Below are 23119 nucleotides of genomic sequence, written 5' to 3'. Positions count from 1 at the left end.
TAAACTTAAAACAGAAGGCAAGCTATATATATTATGAAGTCTTAATCCATACATATAGAAGAACATTCAAACAATAAGAACACCACAATTGTTAAGAAACAGAAGGATGAAAAATGCTTAGAAGCCAAGCTAATCCATAAGCTCTACATTCTCAACATGGTTTATCAATGGAAAAATCATTCGCGAGTAGTAAGGCTTCTTCTTCTTCATAGCTACAGTTCCGAAGTCGATTTCCATTCGTAACACATCACTCTTCACTGTATCGAAGTAGTACATGTAGAAAGGCTTCAATAGAAAGGTATCCGACAACACAATTTCACCAGCAATAGTCATCCCGACAATGTTTGGGTTCCCTTCGGCAACTAGATGCTGCCAATGATATGGCAATATGTGGACAGTCTTCGACCATTTGGCTTCATCCGCATCCTCTAGAACCCACAGCTCAAAACCAAAATTATTATTTTTCACATCCCGATATTGAAACAATATGCCCAGCTTACCATGGTAGTTTATGAGAGCTGAACGGTAAATTCGGAACCCGTCAACACCAAGAAATGTGTAACTCTCCGATCTAACATTAAAGCATACTATCGTATAGCCTGTAGGACTTACATTTTCCATGCACTTAGTTAAATAGTAGATTATGCCACCAATGCATATCTCAGTCGTTGCTAAAGGTTGATGGGGGTTTGAACATTCGACTCTTCTCCAACTCACTTTTTCCTTTCCTAATGTTGCAACTCGACAGACATAATCATCCGACACGCACAATACCTTGAAAATCTTGCCAATAGGATCATACCCAAAACACGTTCTCGTCTGATGCTTCTTGGCCGTTGCTATGGGTAAAGATATGAACTCTCCCGTACTCGGGTTGCATATCATTGGCTTCCTGGATTGGGTACAGATAAAACCAAGTATAGAGGGACTTACACCATAGGGAGAACCCAAACCAGTAGGGAAGTGCATCTGGTAATATGGTGATACTGGAATGGAGTAGTCGCGGTCTGGATCTATATCTTGCGGCATGGAGTAAAAGAACCGCCTTCCCATGTCCAAGAAGGTGAATAAGATCCGCGGCTTAACGGACGAATCTTTCAGGTAGAGTTGGGTGAAATCTTGATGACGCAGCACGGAGGACCACAGCTTTGATACGCAGCGGCTCCTCGCAACGGCTTCCAGTGGTAACCTTGAGAAAATGTCAATCAAGACATCAACTGGGATCTCCTTTGAGTTTTTTGTCGGGGACTTTCCGGAGCTAGAAACCATTTCTTGCTTTTGCCTCTTACCGGAGCTAGAAACCATTTCTTGCTTTTGCCTCTTACCCATGGAAGCGTTAAACCCTAAGAACCCAAACATGATTTTCAATTTGATTTTGAGATGTGGAGAGAGTGACTTCTAACATTTTTGTATTTATAAAGGAGGACCACAGGTCTAATCAAACGGAGATATTGTTGTCTTGATATTTTTCAAGTTCATCCAAACGTATATTAATTCATGAATCTACCCAAAAAAAAATTAAAGCTTCTTTTCCAAAAATGCAAGATAAACTGTAAAAGTGACAGCTCAACCTAATTGGATTTACTTGACACCAAAAACACGCTTCTGCTAAAAAAACATACTCCAATTAGTCTATTTGTTTTTATTAAAACCACTTTGGCTTTTTGGACTAAATTTTAATTTTTAAAAATTGATACTTTATTTGTGTTTTCTTGCATTTAGTTGTCAAAGATTTTGTTTTGTCTTTTTTTTTTTTGTGTGTTTCTTTTGACTCCTACAATGTCTTTTTATATAGTGTTTTAGTCAGTTATGTGTGGGGAAGTTGCAAATATCAAAGTAGAGAACTATAACGTAAAGAGGAGATGAAGATCTTGGCACAAGTCACAAGTACATGCACGTAAGCGGTCAACCAGAACATGACCAGACAATCAAATCACATGTTTTCCATTTTAGACTTGAGAAAATCTTAGACCGCTGTCGTCTATCTAAACGAAACGGTCATACAGCATTTGGCTGTGATGACCCTTTTTTTTTTTTGTTAGATGCAACCACATATGCTGTTGTATATTTATATTTGTTTCCATATAGTTATTTTTAAAAATATATGTTTCCATATTATTCTATGATAAAGATATTTTACTTTGACTAAAATAAAAAGAAAAATCATTTAAAAAGTTTTCCTTTTTCACGTCATTTTTTTATTTGATATCACCTAAAATTGCTATGAACACTATAACAATGTATATATACCAATTTAATGCATATCTGATACTGTTTATGTCCTAGCGAGGGTTCTACAAAAAATATAACTTTAGGAAGATTGATTTACGAGGGATTTATTTTTCTCAATAATCTCTTGGTATACTTGTAAGATATTTGCTAGATCTTCTCTTTAAGATACAACTTCTTTTCTTGTATCGGAAACACATTTATATAATGACTTTTCTTTAGTCAAAGAAATTATAATTATACTAGCTAGCACTAAATATTTATAGTTGTTGTTTGTTTTGTTCCTTTTACTTTGTCGTGTTTGCTTGCTTTTTGAGTTTTCAAATAGCTAAAACGTAGCTTACAACAAACATACATTGATACATATAAAGAACATTCAAACAAATAACAACACAACAATGATTAATTACTTCACGAAACAAGATGGATGCAAATGCTAAGGAGGAACACAGGTCTTGGAGACATTGTCTTGCTTTTTTAAGTTCTTGAATTAATCTACCAAAAACAGTAGTCTTCTAAACTCTTTAACTTTTAATATCTAACTTGACATTGTGTGTAATCAAAACTTAACTAACATGTAGTCAAATGTCAGATCTATCTTATAAAGTTTTAATTCACTAGAATTGGTAGTTAGTAACTGAATACGTACATTTTATTTATAATATGTAAACAAGAAAATTTAATTCACTCGAAATATATCTGAAGCCAATTAATACGATTTATTAATGACCAAAACTTAAAAGCCAAACTACTACACAACTATGTTATAAAGTACTCTACGATCCATAATCTGTATATAGAGTCTATACATAATTAATGCATAATTCCTTGTTTTTTTTTTTCTTAGCTACATTCCCAAACTAGATTTCAACTACGTACGTAACGTTCACTGTAGTCATCACTACATTATATTGTAGTAGAGAATGTAGAAAGGATCGTCAAGATAGCATACCGATAACACAAATTCACGTTCATTAATGGTCATCCCGGTGACACATGGTAATGTGAACACCAAAACTTATGTTCCACAACTAAGAACTTGAACTTTTTAGACCTAAAATAAAAACAAACTACCATTGAACATCGTATCATGGATTTGTATTTCCAATCTCAGCTAAATAGTACAAAACTCCGTTGATACACATCTCAATACGTAAAGGTCTGTGGGATATCGAACATTCGATAATTCCCCAGGATACTTCTCCCAATTCTAAGGTTGAAACTCGACAGGCAAAATCTTCGGACACATGAAACTCCTTTAGCTAAGATAATACCTGAAAATAGTGTGTCGATATGAATATGATCATGCCCAACAGGTCCGGCTCGTGACAATCTGGTGCTTTATGCATCAAATTATATAGTGTAAATGTTAAGGACATCACTTTCAAAGTTAGCTTGTGGCACAGTGGCGAACTTGCATGTAAACGTCCCCAGAGTGACCTGATTGTCTATGCTATTTTTTTCTTAAAATATTGTTTGTTAATGGACTTAAAATATTTTTGTTTTAGGTATGGAAAATGGTTTGGGCCGAACTTGATACCCAAAATAGGTTTTCATGTAAGCCTAGGGTTTTAGATGTTAGGCTTGCTAGTCTTGCTACTAAAGAAACCGACGTACAGGGACACAAATCTCATAGCCATATGGAGAACTCATATCTTTGGCGAAAGATATATGATAACAGGGAACCAAAGGTACAAGGGTACGATCTGGAATCTGGATGAAGATCCTGAGGAAGGCCTTCCTTTGCTTGTTCTTGAAAAGACTGAGGCTCTGCTTGGCTTCATGGAGGGGAAGTTGACCAACTGCCATAAACTGCTAATACCAATCCGAACGACCCATTGCTTCCTTTTGGTTTCGGTCTGAAGAACAATTCAGGTAAGTAGAACTCAAAACCAGTTTGACTTCACTGGTCTGATGGAATATGTGACATCTAAGATCTACTTGATATGATGTGGCGTTTGTAAAATTTCTAGTCCACAGAAATGTCAGCAAATACATGGAGTGATGCATCTGTCATCTGTCATCTGGTTCGACAAGAAACTATCTTGTCCAAATTCTATTTGCATTGTTTTCTCTCTGCAAAAATAAATGAAAAAAACTTGGAAGATTTTTTTATTTTTTATATGGAATGGATTTACTGGTATAGCTTGATTTGTGACATCTATAGAGGAAGCTTTAATTGTTCGACAGTTGATTTAATAACTCATAATAGTTTCATGTGCCTCTTATGTAACTCCACAAAACAAAACAAAATCATCACTAGCTAGTTAACATGTTGTTGCCTTCTTTTATTACAGAGAAGCTGGCTAGATCGAACGTTTCATCAGACTATATATGGATCAAATTCAATGTTTAGTTATATATATAACCTAACAGCAAAAGGCTCAAACATAGCTTACAAGTTATAGAAAAAAAAAATTGATACAATATGGATGCAACAATAAACTTAAGACAGAAGGATCTTAATCCATACATGCTACATATATAAAAGAACATTCAAACAATAAGAACACCACAATTGTTAAGAAACAAAAGATGGATGAAAGTGCTTCGAAGCCAATCTAATCCATAAGCTCTACATTCTCGACATGGTTTATCAATGCATCAATTCTTGGTGAGTCGTAAAAATTCTTCGGCAAAACTACAGTTCCGAGGTCGATTTCCACTCGTAAGACATTACTCTTCACTATATCGAAGTAGTACATGTAGAAAGGCTTCTCTAGATAACGTTCCAACAACACAATTTCACCAGCACTAGTCATCCCGACAATGATTGGGATACATCGGGCAACTAGATGCTTCCAATGATATGGCAATATGTGGACAGTCTTGGACCATTTGGCTTCATCCGCATCCTCTAGAACCCACAGCTCAAAACCAAATTTAAAATTTTTAATATCCCAATAATGAAACAATATGCCCAGCTTACCATGGTAGTTTATGAGAGCTGAATACTGAGTCGGAAACTCATCAACACCAAGAAATGTGTAACTCTCCGATCTAACATTAAAGCATACTATCGTAAAGCCTGTTGGACTTACATCGTCCATGGAGTTAGTTAAATAGTAGATTATGCCACCGATCCATATCTCAGTCGTTGCTAAAGGTTGATGGGGGCTTGAACATTCGACTCTTCTCCACCTCACTTTTCCCGTTCCTAATGTTGCAACTCTACAGACAAAATCACCCGACACACACAATACCTTGAAGATCTTACCAATAGGATCATACCCAAAACACGTTCTCGTCTGATGCTTCTTGGCTGTGGCTATCGGTAAAGATATGAACTCCCCTGTACTCGGGTTACATATCGTCGGCTTCCTAGATTCGGTACAGATAAAACCAAGTATAGAGGGACTCACATCATAGGGAGAACCGTAACCGGTTGGGAAACGCATGTGGAAAAAAGGAGTTATAGGAAAGGCGTAGTTGTGCTCTGGATCTATATCTTGCGGTATGGAGTAAAAGAACCGCCTATCCATGTACAAGAAGGTGAATAAGATACGCGGCCGGACATATGACTCTTTCAGGTACAATTGGGTGAAGTCTTGATGACGCAGCACGGAGGACCACAGCTTCGACACGCAGCGGCACCTTGCAACGGCTTCTAGTGGCAACCTTGAGAAAATGTCAATCAAGACATCAACTGGGATCTCCTCTGATTTTTCTATCATCGGTGACTTGTTTGGGTTAGGGACCATCACTTGCTTCGGTTTTTTTCCCAAGGAGGCGTGAAACCCTAAAATCCCAAACATGATTTTCAATTTGATGTAGATGTTGAGAGAGTGATTCTTAACACTTTGTATTTATATGGAGGAGTAAAAGATCACAGGTCTAATCAAATGGATCTTGATAATCTTCAAGTTCATCCAAATCTAATAGTTCATGAATCTACCGTAAAAGAAAGAAAATCTCAAAAAAGTTTCTTTCAAATGCACATTATATATGTTACAATATAGTTCTTTTTTAAATTATATGTTTCCATATGTTTTCTATAATGAAGATATTTTACTTTGACTAAAATAAAAATAAAAAAATCATTTAAAAAGTTTTCCTTTTTCACGTCATTTTTGATTTTTTTTTCTTTTATATCACCTAAAATTGCTATGGACACAATAACAATGTATATACCAATTTACGATGCATTTGAGATTGTTTATGTCCTTGCGAGTGTTCTACAACAAATATAATATTAGGAAGATTGATTTACGAGGGATTTATTTTTTCTCAATAATTTCTGAGGTATATACTTGTGAGTTATTTGCTAGATCTTCTCTTTAATATCACTTGTTTTCTTGTATAGAAAACACATTTATATAATGACTTTTCTTTAGTCAAACAAATTATAATTTATACTAGCTAGCACTAAATATTTATAGTTGTTGTTTTTTTTGTTCCTTTTACTTTGTCGTATTTTCTTGCTTTTTAAGTTTTCAAATAGCTAAAACGTAGCTTACAACAAACATACATTGATACATATAAAGAACATTCAAACAATAACAACACAACAATGATTACTTCACGAAACAAGATGGATGCAAATGCTAAGGATCCAAATCTATGTTATAACGTCTTAATCCATAAGCTCGACATTATTCTCTACATGGTTTACAAATTCCAAAACAGTTGATATGTACAGTCTTCGACCATTTGACCTCATCAGCATCCTCTAGAACCCAACATCTCAAAACTTTCTGTGTATTCATGAATACCACTCGAATTTGCTACTTGTTTGGGCGGGAGACTACTTGCTTATGCCTTTTTTTTTTATCAGGCGGCTCTAACACACCCTAGAATAATAAAACATGAATTGTATTTTATTTAGGGCATGTTTACAAATAGAGTTTTAAGATCTTCTATATATAAGGAGGAACACAGGTCTAATAGATGGAGACATTGTCTTGCTTTTTTTAAGTTCAAACAGTTGAATATTAAATTCTTGAATTAATCTACCAAAAACAGTTGTCTTCTAAACTCTTTAACTTTCAATATCTAAACTTGACATTGTGTGTAATCAAAACTTGACTAACATGTAGTCAAATGTTAGATCTTTCTTATAAAGTTTTAATTCACTAGAATTGGTAGTTAGTAACTGAATACATACACTTTAGTAAATAATATGTAAAACAAGAAAATTTAACTCACTCGAAAGATATCAAAGAGATGCTGTATAGTTCTAATGTTGTTAATCTGTTTTATTTTAGAACATCATCATGTAAACTCCAATGAAATCCTATAACAAGTCCATTAGTATTGCTTTCTTTGTTCGACAAGAAAATTATGTTGTACAATTTTTTTAAAATTCGTTTTCATACTCATATAGACACACAGTGCTTTGTAAAGTGATGATGAAGTTTGTCAAAGCAAAACATAAAATTAAATAGTCATATAATAACTGAACAAGATATATAGACGCATCATTAAGGATGTATTAAAGAACTAAAACTTAAAAGCCAAACTACTACACAACTATATATGTTTGTAAATTATAAAGTCCTAATAAATACGCTCTACATTCTCTATATAGTCTATAAATGTATAAATCCTTGAGTTTTTAGCCTTCTCAGCTACATTCCCAAACTGGATTTCAACTACATTAATAGTGTTCATCACTACATTGTAGTAGAAGATGTAGAAAGGATCGTCTAGATAAGATGTCGAGAACACAATTTCACCTCCGCTAGTCATCCCGACAATGTATAGACATTTATACCGAGCTAGACACTTCCACTGATATGGCAATGTGTAGACAATCTTGGACCATTTCAGTTCATTCGCATCTTCTAGAACCCACAACTCAAGACTTTTTGTAAGGTCACTTACACCAGTAAAGGGCGCAGTGGTCATAGTACGCCCAATTTACCTTTGCAATTTATCAGAGTTGAACACCAAAACCTTTCTTCCACAGCTAAGAAGTTGAATTTTTCAGACCTAAAATCAAAGCAAACTACCATATAACATCGTGTTGGATTTGTATTTCCAATGCACTCAGCTAAATAGTACAAAACTCCGTTGATGCATATCTCATTACGTAAAGGTCCATGGGTATCGAACATTCGATCATTCTCCACGATACTTTTCCCATTCCTAAGGTTGAAACTCGACATGCAAAATCCTCATGCCACAAACACATTGGGAAAACACAATACCTTGAATAGTTTGTCGATATGGTCATACCCAATATAGGTTATTATTTCAACCTTCTTTTTTCTCACTATGGGTAAAGGTACGTACTCTCCTGTTCTAGGGTTATAGATCATAGGAATTCTAGTTTTGCTACAAAGAAACCCACGTACAGGGGCACGAATCTCATAGCCATATGGAGAATCCATACCTTTGGCGAACGACATATGATAACAGGGAACCAAAGGTACATGTGCATGCTCTGGATGTACATGCTGAGGTGCGGAGTAGAAGATCAGTTTACCGTTGTGTAGTAAGGTGAATAACATACGCGGCTGAGCTGAAGATAATTTCAAAAACAGTTCCGTGAAATTTCGATGACGTAGTAGGGAAGACCATAGCTTGGGCGGGTTACTTGCTTCTGCCGCATGGCGTCGCTATAAACCCTAGAATCCTCAACTTTGACAACGACTTCTTATTTTCTGGATTTTTTAAGAGATCTTTTTTCACTCTCTTATATTTTCTTACGTCAGGATTTTAAAGAGATTTTATAAAAACTTAATAATTAATAAATAAATTAAAATATTTTAAAGAGTTTGGACCTTGTGGAAGCTCCCTTTCCAGTGGTCGACGAAGGATTGTATAAAGCTTTTATCTATAACAATGCACAATTAGATCCGTTCGCCGTGATTCTACGCATGGAGAGGGAGGTGTCGTCAAATGGTATAATCTGTGGTGAGTATAATAGGGTCGGATATAATTGTCGGTAGTAGAATCGATAACAATTCTCATAATTTGCAATAAATAATAAATTAAGAGTTAAACAAAAAAAAAAAGTTTGGACCCAGAGATTAGATTTTGTTTTTCTTTTAACAACGTAAAACGACTGAAAAATATTTTGGACATATACAACGTCTATGTGAAGTCTATTTTTCAGTCGATGGTCCAAGTTATGGTCTATGTGCATGAGCCTAACGACATGATGATTAAAAGTTCGAGATGGTCCAAGTTATGTAGTTATGATCTAATGTCCCGTTTGGTCTAAGTTTAATGAGTGTTGTAACAAAACTTTTGGATCTATAAATAAAGAATTCAGTATTTTGCACTATTAATTCTCTCATCGATCAATAATAAAAACAACCATCCACAAAAATCATAATATGGATAACTACACAAATGAATATATTTATAATGTCTTTTATGTATGAACACCTTCAAAACTACTAGTAATATACAATCATATCACCAATTTCTCAATTATTGTACGAGATTAACCAATTAAATAAGCATTCGAGTGTAGTGGGGAAACAAGAGTGTGACGTGTCCTTCTCCGGCTTGGCTAGATAAAAGACTAACGAGTAACGAGAAGCGGAATGGTTTTAATTAGACTAGTTGATAAAGAAGAGAAATGGCAAAGACTGATGATGAGTCTTCATGGGGTTTACAAGAACAGAGACGCGCCAGTGGAGGCGCGTGTGAAGGACCTTCTCACTCGCATGACTTTGCCGGAGAAGATCGGTCAGATGACTCAGATCGAACGCAGCGTTGCTTCTCCTCAAGTCATTAAAGATTCTTTCATCGGTACTACTAATATATAACACACTTACACACTCACTAGTGACGACTAGACTAAACCACTGAACATTTTTCTTTGTTTTGGTCAACGAACTAAAAATTTGATACTTTCTCTCGAAACGTAAAAATGAAAACTTTTTTGGTTTACAGGCAGTGTACAGAGCGGCGCCGGAAGTTGGCCGTTCGAGGACGCTAAGTCGTCGGATTGGGCGGATATGATTGACGGTTTTCAGCGTTTAGCGTTAGCGTCGCGTTTGGGGATTCCGATCATCTATGGAACTGACGCCGTTCACGGCAACAACAACGTCTACGGCGCCACCGTCTTCCCCCACAACATTGGTCTCGGAGCCACAAGGTTTGAGCATAAAACTTTAATTTCTGCGAAAGAGGGAAGTGAGACAGAGAGTGAGAGAGATTTGTATGTAATGGAGGTTTAGACATTTTAAAGCTTTTGAATTTGGAAAAAAGTTTGAATCTTTTTGTTAAGTTTCAAGCAAATTTGGATTTATTTTGTATTCAGTTTCCACAAAAATTTGATTTTTAGTAGGAGTTTCTGATGATTTTGCTTCAATTAGCTTTTGATCATATATTAGTATTAGTTGCATTGGATTTGGCTATGATTAGAATCTGATTGTGTCAAAGATCTTTTCATCTACCTTGTTTGGTTTTCGTTGGTGTAACACTCCTAGTTTTGTGTGGTAATTCGGTAGAGACGCAGATTTGGTCAGACGTATAGGTGCTGCAACAGCAGTTGAAGTAAGGGCTAGTGGCGTTCACTGGACGTATGCTCCCTGCGTGGCCGTAAGTCCCTTTTAAGTAGATTGTTAAGATATATGAAAAATGATTGGTGGAGTACTATTGAATGAAATGTTGTTTACTCACAGGTTTTGGGAGATCCAAGGTGGGGAAGATGCTATGAGAGTTATGGCGAAGCTGCTAATATTGTATGTGAGATGAGCTCGCTTATTTCTGGCCTACAAGGCGAGGCACCTGAAGAACACCCCAACGGTTACCCTTTTGTAGCAGGAAGGTATATATACTACATAACCATATATAGTGCACTAGACTATAATAGATTAATAGAGTTGTTGTCAATTTCTCATGAATTTGTTCATTTGGTGAGTAGAAACAATGTGGTCGCGTGTGCAAAACACTTTGTTGGAGATGGTGGTACCGATAAGGGCTTAAGCGAGGGGAACACCATTGCGTCATATGAAGAATTGGAGAAAATACATGTTGCTCCCTATCTGAACTGTATTGCTCAGGGAGTCTCTACCGTTATGGCCTCTTTTTCCAGTTGGAATGGAAGTAGACTCCACTCCGACTATTTTCTCTTAACAGAAGTTCTCAAACAGAAACTTGGTTTCAAGGTTGATAGACTATGGAAAAATATCTACATAAGCTTAGAGGTGTGTGCATTAAGCTCGTTTTGATTTACTTATTATTTTATTTTTTTTGTCATCAGGGTTTTCTAGTTTCCGACTGGGATGGTTTGGAGACAATTAGCGAGCCACAAGGTTCAAACCATCGTAACTGCGTCAAACTTGGGATTAATGCTGGAATCGACATGGTAATGAAAATGATTTTCCATGTCTTGAATGATTTGTTAGGAGGTGAAGATTGTTAATCATTGTTATTGCAGGTGATGGTACCTTTCAAGTACGAACAGTTCATACAGGACATGACAGATCTGGTGGAGTCAGGGGAAATACCAATGGCTCGGGTGAATGATGCTGTTGAAAGAATACTCAGAGTGAAGTTTGTTGCTGGTCTCTTTGAACATCCTCTCGCGGACCGATCTTTGTTGGGAACTGTTGGCTGCAAGGTGAGGTCTCTATAGTTTCCGCCACTATTGTAAGATGCATAAGAGCATGATTGACTCTATTTACTACAACAACTGCAGGAACATAGAGAAGTGGCACGTGAAGCGGTTAGAAAGTCTTTAGTTTTGCTGAAGAATGGAACAAATGCCAATACACCATTTCTGCCATTAGACCGCAATGCCAAGAGGATCCTAGTGGTCGGAATGCACGCAAATGATATTGGAAATCAGTGTGGAGGATGGACAAAGATTAAATCCGGTCAAAGCGGCAGAATCACAATTGGTAGTTAAACTGAATTCGAATTCCAGTTGCAGACGCCACTAAATTATAGTGAATAAGTCGATTTTGAATACTTATGTTTTTATTTTGAAATGTAGGTACAACACTTTTAGATGCCATAAAAGAAGCAGTTGGAGACAAAACCGAAGTGATCTACGAGGAAACGCCAACAGAAGAAACCTTAGCCTCGAGTGAAAGCTTCTCCTACGCCATTGTTGCAGTGGGGGAACCTCCATATGCAGAAATGAAAGGCGATAACTCGGAACTCACGATACCTTTCAACGGTAACGACATTATAACCGCAGTTGCAGAGAAAATACCGAGTCTAGTGATTCTGTTCTCAGGAAGGCCTATGGTTTTGGAGCCAACGGTTCTTGAAAAGACTGATGCTTTGGTCGCTGCTTGGTTCCCTGGAACTGAAGGGCAAGGTATTGCTGATGTCATATTTGGAGATTATGACTTCAATGGGAAGTTACCAGTGAGCTGGTTCAAACGCGTTGATCAGTTGCCTCTAAACGCTGATGCCAATTCGTATGACCCATTGTTTCCTCTTGGTTTTGGTCTCACTTGCAACTCGGGATAGAATCTGTAACCGGTTTAACTTCACCTGTCTGATTGAGGATCGGGTAATAAAAATGTATAATTAAAAAGGAACAACCGCATCCGTTAAACCCCTACGAATAACCTAAGCTATTTGAATTTACCATAAACTTCTTCAATTAAAATTAAACCCTTTCGTTTGTACAATAACTAGGAAGGCCTATAATTGGATAAGTTTTGAAGTGAATATAGATCGAAATCCAAATTCTTTTGGGGTTTGTTACATTATCATTGTCCATTATTTAATGTAATCGTCAGGTCTAACTCAGTTAGTATATCTAATTTGTTGTAGTTGTTTAAAAACCGAAATCGTGTGAATTAGGCGGAAAAGTTGATCTACCTGGTATCCGAAGTATTTATACCTCCATTGTCGGAAATAATCGCCAGATCGTATTGAGGACCAGGCGCTCGGCTCTTCATTTCGTAGATCTGCGCAGACGAAGGGAACCCCAATAATTCAGAAACTTCCATACAAATATAACCAAATGAATGCGGTATTTCACAACTGCTTACCAATTCATGACAATTACGATCATAGAAGACGAAGTTTGTTTCTTTTATTAGGAGATTTGGAAGAAAAGAGAACACGTTCAATGACAGAAGAAAAGGCAAAATGAAGAAGAAGATAGGTAGTCGAGAGGACATTCGTATGCAATTGTGAATGGCCGTTTGTGTGTAACCAAAAACGAGTCTAAATGGGCCTGCTTAATAGTTGAATGTTTTCTATCTAACCATGACGTTTTGGGCTTTACATACCCAGATAAAAAGAGCCGAAATATAAGCATGTTAAATTGTTAATAAGGGGCCATTTTTGATAATATAGTACCAATGTTTCACATGCACCAAATCAATATTTAAAAATTCTACAAACTTGATCTATTGGGTGTACTGAAGTATCTACTAAGATTTATAATTTATACAAAGCGTTAATAAAGCTAGAAAGAAAGGAGTTGTGCAAAATCTCAAATAAACACACATAACATGAATTAAGAAGATAAAAACATATCAAATTTTCACTTTTAATTTTATAAAACAATTACACTGCATACTACATAACAAACCCATAAGATCAACAAATACAAACCATTACAAAAACTACCGTTGAAAATCAGATACAAATTAAAAAAATATAACCAACCCTCGACCCGCGGTGTACCGCGGGTTATTACCTAGTGTATAATTAAAAATGTATGTAAGATATAGACTATAGTTAATTAGTGGATTTTTCAGTAGTTCTTGGATTTTTTAACTCATTTTTTCAATATTTGACATGAAACAAGAATGTTGAGTCTATTTCAACCAATTTGTAACAAACCCACACGTTTAGTTCAGTGCCTCAAATGGGTAATTTTTTTTCTACTTATTAAAACCATTTACTGGAGCAGTTGAGACTTGAGAGAGTACATGAGTGGACCGTGAAGGCGTCAACCAGTGTGCCACGTCTCTTCGGACTTGGTTTATAGATAAAAGAAGTATCAGAAGTAGCTGAACTGAACTTTGTGAGAAGAACACGACCGACACACGAAGAAGAGTAAGAATATGGTAGTGAAGGATGAGTCTTCATGTGTTTACAAGAACCGAGACGCGCCAGTGGAGGCGCGTGTGAAGGACCTTCTCTCTCGGATGACTCTGCCGGAAAAGATTGGTCAGATGACTCAGATTGAACGAAACGTTGCTTCTCCTGTCGCCATTACAGATTCTTTCATCGGTACACACAAACCACGCAGTTCTTGTCTTTTCTTTTACTGTGATTTTGATTCTTGGAAAATGGATTTTTATATAATCAGAATATAAATTTATGAATTTGGTGTTACAGGAAGTGTACTAAACGCCGGTGGGAGTGCGCCGTTCGAGGATGCTAAGTCGTCGGATTGGGCGGATATGATCGACGGTTTTCAGCGTTCAGCGTTAGCGTCGCGTTTGGGAATTCCAATCATCTATGGCACTGACGCTGTCCATGGCAACAACAATGTCTACGGCGCCACCGTGTTCCCTCACAACATCGGCCTAGGAGCCACCAGGTTTTACACCATTAACTAAGCAAACTACAATGATCTGTGAGAGATAGTTGCATACACTTAGATAATTTCACATTTTGGACTGTGAGTCTTGGTCTTGGTCTAGGTTGTTTTGTTCTGTTTTTTGTCTTTCTGATGAAACTTGCTTTGTGGACTGGATTCAATTACCTATTTAAAATTGTGATTAGCTTCACTTAGCTCCTGATTACAATGTAGTAGTAGTGGTGGTATTGCAGTAGTTGTGATTAGAGTCTGATTGTGTTCAAGATAGGTGCTTTTGTTGCAGCCATGATGTGGTTGCTTGGTTGTTATTAACATGATAAGTTTTGGCAATTCTGTAGAGATGCAGATTTGGTTAGAAGAATCGGAGCTGCAACTGCACTTGAAGTAAGGGCTAGTGGTGTTCACTGGGCATTTTCTCCCTGTGTTGCTGTAAGTCCCTTTTATATATGTAAATCTAACAACTGAAATTGAACAAAATGATTTGTAAGAATTTTGAATTGAATGTTTTTATTTTGTCTTTCTAACAGGTCTTGAGAGATCCGAGATGGGGACGATGCTATGAGAGTTATGGAGAAGATCCCGGACTTGTCTCCGAGATGACTTCGCTTGTCTCAGGCCTACAAGGCGTGCCACCAGAAGAACACCCAAATGGCTACCCTTTTGTTGCAGGAAGGTATCAAATAAAACACTACACTGTGGTTTGATTTTGGTCTTTAGTAGATTTGATGTCATGTCTCATAGATTTGTTTACTGGGTTATAGAAACAATGTTGTCGCCTGCGCCAAACACTTTGTAGGAGATGGTGGTACTGACAAGGGCATTAATGAAGGGAACACCATTGCGTCATATGAAGACTTAGAGAGGATACACATTACTCCATATCTTAAGTGTCTTTCTCAGGGAGTCTCCACGGTTATGGCGTCTTACTCCAGTTGGAATGGAACTCAACTCCACGCCGACCGTTTTCTCTTGACAGAAATTCTCAAGGACAAACTCGGTTTCAAGGTTTGTGCAAAACTTAATTGAGTACCAATGAAAAAATAGGAATAAACTAGAAGTGTATGCATAAAGCTAGTTTTCTTGTTTATGCCACCAGGGTTTTCTAGTTTCTGACTGGGAAGGTTTGGACCGGCTTAGTAAGCCTCAGGGATCAAACTACCGCAACTGCATTAAAACTTCGGTCAATGCTGGCATTGACATGGTAGATTCTGAATCCCGTATTCGAAATATTTCAGCTTAGCAAAATATTTCAGCTTAGCAAAATATTTCATCATTTTGAATGATTGTCAGGGTGAAGATTGTATAATCAATGTTATTGCAGGTGATGGTACCATTAAAGTACGACCAGTTCATACAAGACATGACAGATCTAGTAGAGTCAGGGGAAATACCGATGGATCGGGTCAACGATGCTGTTGAAAGAATACTCAGAGTGAAATTTGTCGCTGGTCTCTTCGAACATCCTCTCACTGATCGATCTTTGTTGCGTACTGTTGGTTGCAAGGTGAGCTCTCTTGTACTGAATGTCATTAGACCAGAGTGCTGCCTTATTCTAAGATTTTTCCATGTGTGCAGGAACATAGAGAATTGGCGCAGGAAGCAGTTAGAAAGTCGTTAGTTCTGTTAAAGAATGGTAAAAATGCTGATAAACCGTTTCTGCCTCTAGATCGCAAAGCCAAGAGGATTCTAGTCACTGGAACTCATGCAGATGATCTTGGATATCAGTGTGGAGGATGGACAAAGACATGGTTTGGTCTAAGCGGCAGGATCACAATTGGTAAGTAAAGTAATTGCTATTTGGTTTAGAAAGGGACTTTTGTTTAGCAGAGGCTATAAGATGCTGTTGTAAAGTTAATCAACATGAATCTGTGTCTGTCTAAAATGTAGGCACGACGCTTTTGGATGCCATAAAAGCAGTAGTTGGAGACAAAACCGAAGTAATCTACGAGAAAAATCCGTCAAAGGAAACCTTAGCCTCGAGTGAAGGATTCTCTTATGCCATTGTTGCAGTCGGGGAACCGCCCTATGCAGAGGCAACAGGGGATAACTCGGAACTCACAATACCGTTCAATGGTAGCGACATTGTCACCGCAGTCGCAGAGAAAATCCCTACTCTGGTGGTCCTGATCTCAGGACGACCTGTGGTTTTGGAGCAGAGAGTTCTTGAAAAGACAGATGCTCTGGTTGCTGCTTGGCTGCCTGGAACAGAAGGGCAAGGGATGGCTGACGTTATTTTTGGAGATTATGACTTCGAGGGGAAATTACCTGTGAGCTGGTTCAAACGTGTTGAGCATTTGCCACTAGATGCTAATGCCAATTCATATGATCCATTGTTCCCTTTTGGTTTCAGTCTCAATTCAAAACCACTGTAACTTCACCAGTCACATTGGGGAAGTATCTTATGAACATATATTACCCGCAATTTCGAATGTCTACAAGCAAACAGTGACTAGAAAATAATGTATTGTTTAAGTGCTTTTATGAGGAAAAGATAGGAGAAGAAAAACAAAAATTGTTGTTAGATGTGATATTAAGGAATCTCAACAGTATGACTATGGACATAATTGCAATAGAATCTTAGTTCACTTATCTATAGACCAAAGTAAACAAATACATTAGTTGCTAATTACAATAGGGTATTCAAGAGCTAACACAAATGTTAGATCAAACTAATTCTTCAGCCTACTCTTCCCGGATTTGCTAGTCTTATGGCTCCTTGCAGGAGTCATATGGAATCTAAACAAACTATTCTCAAGTTTTTCTCGGCCGCGCGTACCAACATTGGCGTTTCTCTGGAGTAGATGAGGATTTTGTTTATCCTCAATGCCATTAACCAACCCGTCACAGGAGCTTCTTCCAACCTCAACACTGTTAATAGATCCATGAAACAAACCATCACAGGAGCTTCTTCCACCTTCAAAGCCACTGGAAATATTAGCACCACTAAACACACCATCACAAGACTTTCTCGCGCTTACGCTGTAGCTTTTCAATAGCTTCTCACTAACACCACCATTGGTTTCTCCTTTACTTACTCTCCTAAGCTTCAACAGAGACTCAGCCAAAGAACCCTCAACTGCATTCCCTTCAAGTTTCAAACTTTGCTCGGTTTTGATTTCGTTCTTCGCCTCGCTTTTCCTCTGTATCAGTCCCCAAATGTTCCATCCCTTTGGCCATTTCTTTCTAGGTTTCTTTAACTCTACACTATCCTGCTTCTTCCCCTCACCAGCAGCACCAATACAAATCTTTCCTTTAGAAACTAACTCTTTACTCTCTGGTTTAGCATTTTTGATCGAATACCAATTAGAATCCCTAAGTTCCTTCTCTGTAACCAATAACTTAGCACCATGAAACAAACCAACAGTTTCAGGTGATACCTTAGCATTCGAAATACCTCTCATATCATCAACCTCAAGCAATCCATGTCTCTTAATCGAAACCGATCGGTCAAAGCTTCTCCTTCTACGGGAATCCGAGTAATAGTTCTTCGTTTGAACTGTCCCACCAGGACTCTTCTCCTCCTCCTCCTCTTCTTCTTCTTTACCACCACATTTAGCTTTAGCATCTTCTGTCACAGTAGACAATGTCGTCAGCTTGTGATACGATTTCTCAATCAAGCATCCGTCCCATGAAGCCCTTGGCTTCTCAAACGAGATCCTACCTCCATCAAAAGACAATCTAGGATCCACATCACAAGAGTGACGACCAAGAACGAATCTAGAATCTGACTGTTCATCTTTTCTCTTCTCCTTGTGATGATTCAATGAAAAGATCTTAAGTCTCCTACTCAAAACCGATGCTATTTCCTTAGTACCATTGTTCTTCTTGATTTGGTTTCCCCAATCAAGATCTATAAACTCCTTCATCGTCTTGTTCTCTATACCTTCTTCTTCTTCAACAATCTTCCTCGGCTTGCCTTCATCAAAACCTTTGATATCTTCTCCATCGAAGTAATCTTCTTCTTCTTCTTCTTCCTCTTTCAACTCCGGAACCAGAGGCTTCCGAATCGAACTATCCAAACGTTCTTCGTCATCATCGACAAACAGATCGTGTAGAGAGCTAGCGCTTGACCTAGCGTCACACGATCTCCGCCGCGGCTGAGTTAAAACAGAGACTGACGCGTTACGAACAGAGTGTGATCGAATACGACGGAGCTCAGGAGTCTGAACGGCGGCTGGGGAAGAAGAAGACTGAGCTTCTATAGTGACGAGACGTTCACGGAGGCAAGAAGCGCAGAAACCGCTGGTTGGTTTAGCGGAAGGGTGACGGTGACATAAGGAAGAAGAACGACGGCGACTGGTTTGTTTGACGTTAGCCATTGCTTATGAGAGAGAGAGAGAGAGAGGTGGTTCGTTGCTTTGCTTGCGTGCGGCGGTGACTTAAGAGAGAGAGAGTGAGAGTGCAGTGACTAGTTTTTTCTTTGATGAGATTATTTTTGCTTTAATTTACGGATTTTAAAGGAATCTAATTCGACTAAAGTGACCAACATGAGTAAAAACATAGAGATTCGGATCTACGACAAGTTCCCAAGACAAGAGAGAGACTTGTAGTTCTTCAAAAAAAACAATTTAGTAAGAGCAACTCCATTGGCATTGCTTAATGGGAACCTTAAGACATTGCCTATATTTATTGCGTTATATTTAATGCAAATCAAGCACTTTTCATAAGCTTTGTTGTCTAAATTAACTCTTTAAGCAAAGACTAAGGGCTATTTATAAATTTATTTTTAAAAAATTAATGCAAAAAAAGGAATAAGCACCCTCCCATGGTTCTAACCATTGGAGATGGTCTAAGTCCCGAAGCCAAAACTATTTTTGTAGTATCTTTTTCTTTTTGTCGGCATATACAGATTTTACTGTAATTGTTCTCATTTTCTGATAAAAGACTGGGATTTTTCACGTGTTTACTCCAAAGTCCAAATACAGTGACTGATAATTAATATTTTTGATTTTTCCAAGACATTATGAGGGTAAAGATATTAGTAAAAAAAGTTAAGGATTTTTTTTTTTTTTTTTTTTTTTTTTTTTTTTTTTAGTTAAGGAATTTTTGTTCAAACACCAATGGTTTTTTTTGGATAATTCATTCTACAAAACGTAAATGGTGTAATACAAAATGCAGCATATTTTTATAGTTGACAACAATATGGTATTTAAGTCTATAATTTTTTTTATGACATTAATGTTGGCTTGTCTTTCAATTTGCTTTATTGTAAGTTTTTGTCACAAAAGTAATTTTAACTATAAAATATTTTTGAGGGAAGAAGTTTTTTTTGTTTTCTTAGCTTCAGATGAATGACTTAATCTCAAGAACTGAACACTCTAATTTAAGAAAAAATAAATTGCATGATGCACTTATAAATTATAATCATGCTAATCGGAAAACATTAAATTACTTAATCATGAAACCCAATCAATATGGGCCTGTTATATGTTAGTGGGCCTAAAACGATACGGATGTGTCACTCCCCCGCATCACGCGATTTGGTTGTTGCAATTGCAATCCGAGCGAGCAACTTCTTCTTCGTCTTCTTCTTCAGTTACCGGACTAATCATCACTGAGCAGCTCCGATAGGTGAAAATGTATTACTCTCTCTCTTCACAATCTTCAATAGACTTCCGTAATCGCAAAACCCCAAAAATCCATGGAGATCGAGCTGTCTTGACTTCGTACTTACCTACAGTGAGGTTTCCGTCGTTGCCGGACCGAGATCGTCGGAAAAAGTTGTTACTCTGCTCCGGTAGAGGCGTAGGCGCATTGAGATTCGACGGGAACAATTCCGTCGATCTATGTGGTGTTATTCAGCGTCATCGATTAAGAGTGTCTTGCAGCGATTCTCGCCGTACGCCGGGAGAGACGTCAGCGGAGGTGACTGTGCAACCTGATTTTTCGGAATTTATAACGTCGGAGAGAGTGAAGGTTGTTGCGATGCTCGCGCTTGCTCTGGCGCTATGCAATGCGGATCGTGTTGTGATGTCCGTTGCGATTGTTCCTCTTTCGCTTTCTCGTGGATGGAGCAAATCTTTTTCCGGTATCGTTCAGGTTAACTCTCTCAACATTTTTGATTTCTTCATAATTTGTTTGGTAACTTCAGTACTAAGCCGTTCTACTGTACAGCATTGTCTCATACTTTCTTGAATGTTTCTTTGGGTAGTCATCGTTTCTTTGGGGATACCTGATTTCACCAATAGCTGGCGGAACTTTGGTGGACCGTTATGGTGGTAAAGTAGTCATGGCATGGGGTGTGGCTTTGTGGTCTTTGGCTACTTTTCTTACTCCTTGGGCAGCTGATACTTCTTTGTTGGCTCTGCTTGCTGCAAGAGCTATGGTTGGAGTTGCTGAAGGAGTAGCTCTTCCTTGCATGAACAACATGGTTGCAAGGTAGTGATGTTATGTTTCTCAGAATATTCAAAATGTGATAGAGGCACACTCATGATTTCGAAACGAGCAGACAATAGTTTCTTGGATTTATAGGGTTCTTAGTGATGGTACTTTTGATGTAGATGGTTTCCCCCAACAGAACGTTCTAGGGCGGTTGGTATTGCAATGGCGGGGTTTCAGCTTGGGAATGTTGTAGGACTCATGTTATCTCCTATTCTCATGTCTCAAGGTGGTATATATGGTCCATTTGTAATTTTTGGGTTATCGGGGTTCCTCTGGTTGCTTGTGTGGCTCTCTGCAACGTCAAGTGCACCAGATCGACATCCTCAGATTACAAAGTCTGAACTTGAGTATATAAAGCAAAAGCAGCAAACATCTACTAGGGTGAACAAACAATACATCACAGGTGGAATACCTCCTTTTGGACGCCTTCTCTCCAAGATGCCAACTTGGGCTGTTATAGTTGCAAATTCCATGCATAGCTGGGTATGTATAAATATTCCTCTCAATACAACTCTTTCAATCTTGTTACTGTGAGGTTTACTTTGGAAGTGGAATTGGTAGCACCAACTGCTGTGACTTACAGTTATGATCAGGTGTTTTCCTATTTGTTGTAATTCATTAAACTGACTTAATGACTTATTTCCAGGGTTTCTTTGTGATTCTTTCATGGATGCCCATATACTTCAATTCAGTAAGTCTCTATCACCAACAAATTCTAAATAGAATCTTTCTTTTTAGTATTTTAAGAAATTTCAGAGAATATCGTGTCGCAGGTATATCATGTGAACCTCAAACAAGCTGCTTGGTTTAGTGCTGTTCCATGGAGTATGATGGCTTTCACTGGATACATTGCTGGTTTTTGGTCGGACTTGTTGATACGGCGTGGTACAAGCATCACCTTAACGCGGAAAATTATGCAGGTTTGTGATTCATGTGTTACAGAATTCATTCAATCAAGAGGCCACACGGAATGAAGAGTTCTGTTTACATATCAGAATGTTGTTGAAGTTTGCATTCACTTTTCTTTTTTCTGACTGGGGGGTTATATTTCTTGTTTTGGTAGTCCATTGGTTTCATTGGTCCTGGAATTTCTCTTATTGGTCTAACGACAGCAAAACAACCTTTAGTAGCATCAGCCTGGCTCAGTTTAGCTGTTGGGCTAAAATCATTCAGCCATTTGGGTTTTCTTATTAACCTTCAGGTACCCAAGCGTGTGATTCATACTTAAGCCACCACAAATTTTGAGTATCTTTAACATTGATTTTTTCATGTTTCAGGAAATTGCTCCAGAGTATTCCGGTGTTCTACATGGTACACATTCTTATTCTCCTTTTAACAGACACTGGTTTCCATAGTTCCTTTAGGTTCTCAATTATCACCGATAGCTCCTTTGTACCTCTGAGAAGGAATTGGCCTTAGAAAATATTTTGACTGTTATTGACCTTTAATACTGTTATAGGAATGTGTCTTACTGCTGGAACATTGGCTGCAATAGTTGGTACAGTTGGAACTGGTTTCTTTGTAGAACGACTGGGTTCCTTCCAAGGATTTATCCTTCTTACAGCAATTTTATATCTCCTCTCCGCTCTCTTTTACAACATATACGCAACTGGAGAAAGAGTCGATTTTGACACAACAGGTCTGTCCCTATCTCGTAGTTCTTGAGTTGTGCTGTTTGCTTTTTGGGGTTCATTTTTATAATAAATTGTTCCAATAATTTGCATGATTTTGATGGTCTTCTTAGCAGCTTGAAGCAGGACAAAATCCACTTATAAGAGATGGAACATTAGCCAGGAGAGAAGTTAATTGCAACTCTAAATAGAATCAAGCTTCTTTTCATCAAGTACATATCAGGAACAAGATTATATCGGCCTTGTATAGAACTTAGAAAAGATGTCCACTTTCGTCTTCTTCTCCTTGATAGAACAAATGTAGCAAGTGTTTCTGTGTTCAGTGTAATGAAACGCCTTTTGTTAATGATATGTTAAAGATCTTAGGCCTCGAAGAAGCTGAATCATTAATCTAAAAAGGACACGGAAGCAGAGGAAAAGTGAAGTTGGCAGCAGGTGCAGATCCGTGATCCGAGGT

General features: G+C 37.8%; 7 protein-coding genes and 1 long non-coding RNA gene across 9 annotated transcripts; 3 read left to right on the top strand and 5 right to left on the bottom strand.

The window, feature by feature from the left end:
- Positions 1-1377, bottom strand: LOC111830555 (F-box protein At3g47030-like). The gene has a single exon (XM_023782967.1). It carries the CDS (start codon positions 1357-1359, stop codon positions 130-132), a length of 1230 nt encoding a protein of 409 aa, XP_023638735.1. The 5' UTR covers positions 1360-1377; the 3' UTR covers positions 1-129.
- Positions 1378-4790: 3413 nt separating this feature from the next.
- Positions 4791-5930, bottom strand: LOC111830644 (F-box protein At3g47030-like). Its single transcript, XM_023783150.1, has one exon. It carries the CDS (start codon positions 5928-5930, stop codon positions 4791-4793), a length of 1140 nt encoding a protein of 379 aa, XP_023638918.1.
- A 1795-nt stretch (positions 5931-7725) lies between these two features.
- Positions 7726-9144, bottom strand: LOC111830643 (putative F-box protein At3g47020). The gene is given in 7 exon segments (XM_023783149.1): positions 7726-8064; positions 8067-8124; positions 8218-8275; positions 8278-8348; positions 8350-8563; positions 8657-8789; positions 9049-9144. Coding segments are annotated over 7 exon segments (969 nt in total).
- A 601-nt stretch (positions 9145-9745) lies between these two features.
- LOC17884994 (beta-glucosidase BoGH3B) lies at positions 9746-12640 on the top strand. Its single transcript, XM_006290703.2, is given in 10 exon segments — positions 9746-9790; positions 9792-9933; positions 10078-10282; positions 10638-10728; positions 10812-10957; positions 11054-11297; positions 11393-11497; positions 11570-11752; positions 11831-12032; positions 12128-12640. Coding segments are annotated over 10 exon segments (1833 nt in total). The 5' UTR covers positions 9746-9760; the 3' UTR covers positions 12613-12640.
- On the bottom strand, positions 12546-13310 carry LOC111830749. The gene is made up of 3 exons (XR_002834077.1): positions 13143-13310; positions 12970-13058; positions 12546-12640 (listed from the first exon to the last, which is right to left on the bottom strand). It is a non-coding gene; the product is annotated as an uncharacterized LOC111830749 (long non-coding RNA).
- A 709-nt stretch (positions 13311-14019) lies between these two features.
- Positions 14020-17093, top strand: LOC17885531 (beta-glucosidase BoGH3B). The gene is made up of 9 exons (XM_006290698.2): positions 14020-14337; positions 14446-14650; positions 14989-15079; positions 15178-15323; positions 15412-15655; positions 15747-15851; positions 15972-16154; positions 16226-16427; positions 16538-17093. Exons 1-9 carry the CDS (start codon positions 14169-14171, stop codon positions 17020-17022), a joined length of 1830 nt encoding a protein of 609 aa, XP_006290760.1. The 5' UTR covers positions 14020-14168; the 3' UTR covers positions 17023-17093.
- Positions 17094-17205: 112 nt separating this feature from the next.
- LOC17885093 (UPF0503 protein At3g09070, chloroplastic) lies at positions 17206-19112 on the bottom strand. The gene has a single exon (XM_006292598.2). It carries the CDS (start codon positions 18967-18969, stop codon positions 17320-17322), a length of 1650 nt encoding a protein of 549 aa, XP_006292660.1. The 5' UTR covers positions 18970-19112; the 3' UTR covers positions 17206-17319.
- A 1032-nt stretch (positions 19113-20144) lies between these two features.
- LOC17885672 (probable anion transporter 4, chloroplastic) lies at positions 20145-23052 on the top strand. Of its 2 annotated transcripts, none has more exons than XM_006290822.2 (9): positions 20145-20689; positions 20802-21028; positions 21151-21514; positions 21678-21722; positions 21805-21951; positions 22095-22232; positions 22309-22342; positions 22491-22670; positions 22779-23052. In XM_006290822.2, the coding sequence occupies exons 1-9, from the start codon at positions 20228-20230 to the stop codon at positions 22781-22783; spliced, it is 1602 nt and encodes a 533-aa protein (XP_006290884.1). In that variant the 5' UTR covers positions 20145-20227; the 3' UTR covers positions 22784-23052. The 2 variants fall into 2 exon arrangements, with proteins under 2 accessions (XP_006290884.1, XP_023639068.1); XM_023783300.1 differs by having other exon boundaries at positions 22776-23052.
- Positions 23053-23119: the final 67 nt, after the last annotated feature.

Source organism: Capsella rubella, unplaced genomic scaffold (genome assembly GCF_000375325.1).
Source record: "Capsella rubella cultivar Monte Gargano unplaced genomic scaffold, Caprub1_0 scaffold_5, whole genome shotgun sequence".
Classification (NCBI taxonomy): Eukaryota; Viridiplantae; Streptophyta; class Magnoliopsida; order Brassicales; family Brassicaceae; genus Capsella; species Capsella rubella.
Note: the sequence above shows the minus strand (reverse complement) of the source record. Positions and strands in the feature narration are given on the sequence as shown.

What these genes read in the sequence shown, in the direction of transcription:
- LOC111830555 (XM_023782967.1), bottom strand. Translation starts at nt 1,359, where the DNA reads ATGTTTGGGTTCTTAGGGTTTAACGCTTCCATGGGTAAGAGGCAAAAG.
- LOC111830644 (XM_023783150.1), bottom strand. Translation starts at nt 5,930, where the DNA reads ATGGTCCCTAACCCAAACAAGTCACCGATGATAGAAAAATCAGAGGAG.
- LOC17885531 (XM_006290698.2), top strand. Translation starts at nt 14,169, where the DNA reads ATGGTAGTGAAGGATGAGTCTTCATGTGTTTACAAGAACCGAGACGCG. An exon ending in CATTACAGATTCTTTCATCG is followed by an intron (nt 14,338 to 14,445) that starts GTACACACAAAC and finishes TTGGTGTTACAG; the next exon opens with GAAGTGTACTAAACGCCGGT. An exon ending in TGCGTACTGTTGGTTGCAAG is followed by an intron (nt 16,155 to 16,225) that starts GTGAGCTCTCTT and finishes CCATGTGTGCAG; the next exon opens with GAACATAGAGAATTGGCGCA.
- LOC17885093 (XM_006292598.2), bottom strand. Translation starts at nt 18,969, where the DNA reads ATGGCTAACGTCAAACAAACCAGTCGCCGTCGTTCTTCTTCCTTATGT.
- LOC17885672 (XM_023783300.1), top strand. Translation starts at nt 20,228, where the DNA reads ATGTATTACTCTCTCTCTTCACAATCTTCAATAGACTTCCGTAATCGC. An exon ending in ATGAACAACATGGTTGCAAG is followed by an intron (nt 21,029 to 21,150) that starts GTAGTGATGTTA and finishes CTTTTGATGTAG; the next exon opens with ATGGTTTCCCCCAACAGAAC. An exon ending in CAAATTCCATGCATAGCTGG is followed by an intron (nt 21,515 to 21,677) that starts GTATGTATAAAT and finishes ACTTATTTCCAG; the next exon opens with GGTTTCTTTGTGATTCTTTC.